Source organism: Pongo pygmaeus, chromosome 7 (assembly GCF_028885625.2).
Source record: "Pongo pygmaeus isolate AG05252 chromosome 7, NHGRI_mPonPyg2-v2.0_pri, whole genome shotgun sequence".
Lineage (NCBI taxonomy): Eukaryota > Metazoa > Chordata > Mammalia > Primates > Hominidae > Pongo > Pongo pygmaeus.
The window spans coordinates 38,151,334-38,158,640 of record NC_072380.2 but is presented as its reverse complement, the minus strand read 5'-3'; the positions used below and the strand labels follow the sequence as shown (position 1 = coordinate 38,158,640).

The following is a 7,307-nucleotide window of genomic DNA, read 5'->3' as shown; positions in this document are numbered from 1 at the left end:
TGGAAATTAACTGAGTCATAATGTTGAATGAGTATAATGGATCATCCAGAAGGTCAAATGGCACCAAAACAACACAGTTCCGTTAAGCTTCCTTGCCCCTTCTATGCCTGCTGGCTTCTTTCCCCCGCTCCTCCCATCATCTTTACATATTTCCAACATGGCCGGGTGCAGTGGCTCACACCTGTAATCCCAGCACCTTGGGAGGCCGAGGTGGGCAGATCACTTGAGGTCAGGAGTTCGAGACCAGCCTGGCCAACATGGTGAAACCCCATTTCTACTAAAAATACAAAAATTAGCAGGCGTGGTGTCGTACACCTGTAATCCTAGCTACTTGAGAGGCTGAGGTACAAGAATCGCTTGAACCTGGGAGGCAGAGGTTGCAGTGAGCCGAGATTGCGCCATTGCACTCCAGCCTGGGAGACAGAGCAAGACTCTGTCTCCAAAAAGAAAAAAAGAAAAAAGAAAAAAAAAATATTTCCAACATACTAAACAGGCCTTTCCCACACTGCAGCTGCCCTCAGTTGCAAACCTGAGGCATACCTCTGTCTTCTAATTTCCTACATGGTAAAAGGAAACACTTGGTCCTCATGGTTGGCCGACTTAACCTGCAAACTCTTGAGTTCAGTAGCACTTCCTGGGTACCTACTGTGCACCCAGGTTTGTGCTGGAGGCTGTGAAGAAGACAAGTCGAGTAAGTCACTACCTGGTTCCTGACCTCAGCAGGGCATAGGAAGTCAAACCTTGGAGAAATATGAGTGAACCCTTGCAGTGGGAGGTTGGCAAAGACAGTCAAGGGTACAGCATAAAGGCCTGGAGGTAAAAAGTGTCTGGGCTACAGATTTGTTTGTTCAGGAGACAGAGGAGAATGAGGTAGGGTGGGGCCAAAATGGAGTGCCTTGAAATCTCTGTTCAGTCCGAAGGTAATGCGGTTGCTGGTGAGGCAGCCAGCAGGTTAGTGAAGCAATGTGCAGTGTGGACCAGAGGGAGGAGAGCCTGGAGATTGGAGGGACACGAGTAGCCATCCATGATTGGGGTTCTGTGGATCTGGAAGAATCAAGAGATGCACTGAACAGCTGATTGGGAGTCAGGACACTGGGATCTCAGTCCCAGCTCTGCAGAGGGACCTTGGACATGTCACTCCTCTCTTCTGAGTCTTTTCTTAACTGTAAAACTTTAAAACCTTCCAAGTGACCTTTCCAATCTGATAACTCAGTTGAACAGTTGAGCCTTTGAACTAGGACCTGTGAAATGAAGGGAAGCATTTGGAACAAGAAAGGGACTGCCTGGGAGCCCAGGGATAGAGGCAGGGAGAGACTAAAGAGGGCCTGGCAAGGGAGAAATGGGGAACTGCGGGCTGGGGGCCTGCCACTGTCCCGATGTTTGATTTGGCAATCCCATTTTCAGTTCCTCCTTTCTTCCCTTTTTCTAACTCAGCCTCGCCTTATCTGGTGGGGGGAGGGCAAAATAGGACACTCCCACATTGAACTCATGCCCCCCAGGATACCTTCCCCTTTTCCGGCCCTCACAAGGTCCTCACCTTCCTCTGCAGCTGCCTTCCTCCAGAGAAAGGCTTTCTAGCGGGAGAAGTAGAAAGCGCAGTGAATTGGGTGGGCATCTTCCTTAGCACCCTCATAGTTACCAACTTTATTTTTTTGAGACAGGGTCTTGCTCTGTTGCCCAGGCTGGGAGTGCAGTGGCACGATCTCGGCTCAGTGCACCTCGACCTCCTGGGCTCCAGAGATCCTCCAGACTCAGCCTCCCAAGTAGCTGGGACCACAGGCGCTTGCCATCACTCCCATCTAATTATTTTTAATTTTTTTTGTAGAGACGGGGATCTGGCTATGTTGCCCAGGCTGCTCAAACTCCTGGGCTCAGGAGATCCTCCTGTCTCAGCCTCCCAACGTGCTGGTCATGGTTATTTACTGACAACTCACCATGAGCCAGGCACTGGGCCAAGAACTGTAATGCATTATTATTAGTATTTTTTACAGCACTCCTATGAGGTGATTGTCGGGTGAAGAAATTGAGACTTGACGTTAGGTAGTCCGCGCAAGGCGACGATGTGACCCTGGAATTGAGGTCTGACTTCCAAGTCAGTGCTTCGGCCAGCTCCTTCCCGCCGTGCGACCTTTGGCAGCTGGGGACCCCATCCGTCACCTACCACCTCTCAGATCAGATTCTCGATGCGCCCGCCCCTGCGCACGTGATCCCCTGCCTGCCTGGCCGCGCCAGCCCCGCCTCCGGAGCCCGGGTGCCCGGAGCTGCCAGCGCTGCTGAGGCCGGCGGGGCGGGGCGGGGCGGGGCGCGGCGGGGCGCAGCAGGTGGAGCAGGCGGCTCGGGCAGGGGCGTGGCCTTGGCCATGAGGGGCGTGGCCTGGCGGGGGTGTGGCCGGAAGCCTTAAAGTGGCCTGGTCGCCGGGGCGGGCCGTAGAGGCCGCCAGTCGCGGCGATCTTCTCCTCGCGTCTGGAGTGTTATCGTTACCATGTCCCTAATGGTCTCGGCTGGCCGGGGCCTGGGGGCCGTGTGGTCCCCAACCCACGTGCAGGTGACGGTGCTGCAGGCGCGGGGCCTGCGGGCCAAGGGCCCCGGGGGCACGAGCGACGCGTACGCGGTGATCCAGGTGGGCAAGGAGAAGTACGCCACCTCGGTGTCGGAGCGCAGCCTGGGCGCGCCCGTGTGGCGCGAGGAGGCCACCTTCGAGCTGCCGTCGCTGCTGTCCTCCGGGCCCGCGGCCGCCGCCACCCTGCAGCTCACCGTGCTGCACCGCGCGCTGCTCGGCCTCGACAAGTTCCTGGGCCGCGCCGAGGTGGACCTGCGGGATCTGCACCGCGACCAGGGCCGCAGGAAGACGCAGTGAGTGCGGGCGGGGAGGGGAGGGCCCGGCCTGGGGGTGCGGATCCTTCCGGCAGGGCGGTCTGGGCGCTGGACCCTTCGAGAGTAAGCCGGGCAGCAGCGGGGAAGGCCTTTCGGGACGGAGCCCTCGGCCGGTGCTGGTGTTCTCACCTGGCTTCCTCTTCTGCGGCTGTCCCGCCCAGCTCTCCCAGCTTTGGGTCTTTTTGGAAGAAGGGGCCGTATCTGGGGCGCTTTTTTTTTTGTTTTGTTTTGTTTTTAGACAGAGTCTCTGTCGCCCGGGCTGGAGTGCAATGGCAAGGGCACGGTCTCGGCTCACTGCAACCTTCGCCTCGCAGGTTCACGTGATTCTCCTGCCTCAGCCTCCCGAGTAGCTGGGATTACAGGCGCGCACCACCACGCCCGGCTAATTTTTTTTTTTTTTTTTTTTTTGAGACGGAGTCTCACTTTGTCGCCAGGCTGGAGTGCCGTGGCGGGATCTCGGCTCACTGCAACCTCCGCCTCCTGGGGTCAAGCGATTCTCTTGCCTCAGCCTCCCGAGTAGCTGGGACTACAGGCGTGCGCCACCACGCCCGGCTAATTTTTGTATTTTTAGTAGAGACGGGGTTTCATCAGATTGGCCAGGATGGTCTTGAACTCTTGACCTCGTGATCCACCCACCTCGGCCTCCCAAAGTGCTGGGATTACACGCGTGAGCCACCGCGCCCGGCCCGCCCGGCTAATTTTTGTATTTTTAGTAGAGACGGGGTTTCACCGTGTTGGCCAGGCTGGTCTCGAATTTCTGACTTCAGGTGATCCGCCCACCTCGGCCTCCCAAAGTGTTGGGATTACAGACGTGAGCCACCGCGCCCGGCCTGGGGCGCTTTTGAATCTGCAGGACGCCCCTCAGCGTCTGGCACACAGTAAGCGCTAAGTGAATTTTAGATGAATTCCAACTATACGTGGGCAGGTGCAATCTTCTTACTAGGGTGGTAGCCCGTGTCTGATACTCGCCTTCGCTTGGGTGGAAGGCCTCCTGGGTATTTCACTGAATAGAAGAACACTTCGAGCGGAGAATGACTAGGCCAGGGCGCAGGGCAGAGGAACCGGAGGCATGAAACCAGCTGACACCCCCACCCTAAAGGCTAACCCCGGGCGCAACGCCTTTACAATGCCGGGCGGGTGGAGGTTGGGGGAGGGGAATGGCGTTTGCCGGCTGTCACATGACTGCTAACCCCTTCCCCTACCTCGTACTTGCCTAGAGGGTTGGTGAAGAGAATTTGCCCCCACCGAAAGAATGTTACAACAGTGTGGTGTGTTCCCTGGGCCCCATGTTAGTAAAGATTTCTCCAGGTTGGAAGCAGCCTGGGTGGGCCCTTGGCCGAGCAGAACTGGGCATTGTTTCCTTTTGGAGTTTGTAGAGTTCTTCTCTCTGGTCCTAATCCTGGTGGATGTCTGCTCGCCTGTAGCTCCCAAAGATTGTGTCAGGGTATTTCACTTCCGCAGTGAAAACTGGGCAAAAACCATTCACTCCATGATGTTACCGAATTATTTGTTTCACAGGTGTTCGGAAAGGGCAGTCCTTCACCCAAAGGAACGTTTGATTATGTTCATCTAGTATACCAAAGCTAGCCTCGATTAGCTTAGCTGGTTACTTTGTTAGATCTTAAATGCGCAGGCCAGTCAGTTAGCACCGAAAGCCTACAGTTTAGGAAGCATACTGATTTGCTTTGTGTGTTTTAGATATACATAGCCTTTTAACTTTCCGTTGTGAGGGAGACAGGAAAAGCCAGAGGGTTTGTCCTCTGGAGGCTCCCTTTACTGTGGGGTGGGTTCCATTTCAGCATGCAGGCTTGCAAATGGAATATCTGATGATGCACTTACCTGGCCAAACATGAATAGGCATTTCTGAACTCACATCAGATAAAACTAGCCTTGATGTGAGGATGGATGGGGTATCTCACAGCACCAATTTACAAGCCATAAGGTGAGCAGTGTTTTTGCTAAGGAGGGGCTGCAGCAATGCTGATCTTCCATCTGATTAAATGACACTGGGGGTGGTGGGTTGGCTTCCCTTCCAGCTTCAAATGGGTGCTGTTGGCCATCCGTTGTCTTGCGCCATCCCAACATGTGTGTATTCACTTCCTTTTCTGCCACCTGTTTCTTATGTGGACATTTTATCCCCTTGAGAGGTAGATCACATCTCCCTGCCAGAGATGGAGATTCCAGAGTCCTGGGTCCAGTGCCCACAGCAGCCCTGACTCATTGTTGGGTTTCTCTGTCCCTAAACACCCAAGTTTCTCTATTTGTAAATAGAGCATGTTGCCAGACTTAATTGATGTTTGTAACATGTTTCTGGGTTCCTGGATTAATGGGGCCAATGTATCCAAGAAGTGATTGAAAAGGTTTGTAACTGCTTTGTGAGAGATTGAAACCTCCTTGAGCTCTCTTTTTTTCAGGAAGAGTTCAGTCTCTGCATCTTCATTTTTCTCATTTTATCCAATGTAACCCAAAACCTACACAATAACTCCCACCTATTATATGAACTGATTACCACCTAGTCACAGTATTGACTTCCAGGAAAATGGTGCTTAGTTGATTTTTTTTTTCTTTCTTAAAATAACTGCAAAGGAAGGCTTCTTTGCATCTCTATGGGTAGATGAAATTGCAAGCTTTCCACTTTCCATCTACAACTTTCTGGAACTTTCCAAGATGCCAAGCGTGTTGTCTGATGCCTTGGTGCCCAAGATAGCTGAGATTTAAAGAATAAGATATGCACTGAAAGGTGGAATTTTTTTTTTTTTTTTTTTTTTTTTTGAGATGGAGTCTCACTCTGTCCCCCAGGCTGGAGTGCAATGGCGCGATCTCAGCTCACTGAAACCTCTGCCTCCTGGGTTCTAGCAATTCTCCTGCCTCAGCTTCCCGAGTAGCTGGGATTACAGACACCTGCCACCACGTCCGGCTAATTTTTGTACTTTTAGTAGAGATGGGGTTTCACCATGTTGGTCAGGCTGGTCTTGAACTCCTGACCTCAGGTGATCCACCCGCCTCAGCCTCCCAAAGTGCTAGGATTATAGGTGTGAGCCACCGTGCCCGACGAAAGGTGGAATTTTAACAGAAGGAAATGAGGTGTGCTAGAAAAGTCATTTGAACTGGTGATTAATGGTTTGACTCCATTTCAGACTTAAAACAAGAAACAAAAGCTAAAATCTTGGTCTGTAGATTTTGTGTGTGTGTGTGTGTGTGTGTCTGTCTGTCTGTCTTTGTCTTAATCTCTAGCAAAGAAGAGTTGCTGCAACAGAGTATGACTTTTGTCTTGGGTCCAGAAGCTGAAACTCAAGGAGTTAAGAGCTAACTGTGCAAATATTTCCATTTGTTTTCTTGATAAGGCCCCAGTGTCATTTATTTAGAGTCAAGATGTGATGACATATACTCTTAAAACACCGGAGGCTAGCATATAAATAGGATATATCTAGTAGGGAAGAATGTGTGGCCCATTAGGAAAAATTGAAATGAATTGACTTTGCACTTACACACCTGTTAAGGACCTGGGGTCTTAGTGGGTCTCAGATAAATGGGAATCAGTTAAGTACTGTGACTGCAAAACAGACATGAATCTAAGAGGTAGAATCAGGTGACCAATATGAGAGATTCTCTGCTCAACTCTCTAGTCTCATGTAGTTTGGGATCCTAGACTGATAGAAACCTTTTTAGGAGGCTAGACGTGGTGGTTCCTACTTGTAATCCTAGCACTTTGGGAGGCCGAGGCAGGAGGATCACTTGAGCTCAGGAGTTCAAGACCAGCCTGGGTAACATGAGACCCAAACTCTACCAAAAAAAAAAAAAAAAATACATATATATATATCTGGGAGTGTTGGCAGGCACCTGTAGTCCCAGCTATTCCGGAGGCTGAGCTGAGAAGATCATTTGAGCTCAAGAGTTAAAAGTTAGGGTGAACTGTGATCAGGCTACTGCACTCCAGCCTGGGCAACAGAGTGAAGGCCTGTCTCTAAAAAAAAAAAAAATATATATATATATATATATATATGGCTGGGCGTAGTGGCTCACGCCTGTAATCCCAGCACTTTAGGAGGCCCAGGCGGGTGGATCACCTGAGGTTAGGATTTCGAAACCAGTCTGGTCGGCATGGTGAAACCCTGTCTCTACTAAAAACACAAAAAATTAGCTGGACATGGTGGCGGGTGCCTGGGTGCCTGTAATCCCAGTTACTCGGGAGACTGAGGTAGGAGAAATGCTTGAACCCAGGAGGTGGAGGTTGCAGTGAGCTGAGATCGTGCCACTGCACTCCAGCCTAGGCGACAAGAACGAAACTCCATCTCAAAATATGTATATATATATATATGTATTTATGTATATATAAATCAAAATGAAAAACCTTTTTAGGATACTAAGAGCAACAAAATTTAGGGAAATAATTTCTTAAGTATAGATTGAAACAAATATTTATGCAGCCTGGT

The 7,307-nt window shown here is 51.0% G+C and overlaps 1 protein-coding gene across 2 annotated transcripts in view; it reads left to right on the top strand.

The window, feature by feature from the left end:
- Window positions 1-2,393: 2,393 nt before the first annotated feature.
- The window catches only part of RAB11FIP1 (RAB11 family interacting protein 1), a 40,446-nt gene continuing 35,532 nt past the window's right edge, over window positions 2,394-7,307 (top strand). For both annotated transcript variants that reach the window (XM_054498762.2, XM_054498761.2), the window contains exon 1: window positions 2,394-2,853. In XM_054498762.2, coding sequence (XP_054354737.1) covers window positions 2,483-2,853 — 371 coding nt within the window. In that variant the 5' untranslated portion in view covers window positions 2,394-2,482. The remainder of the gene's footprint in view (window positions 2,854-7,307) is intronic.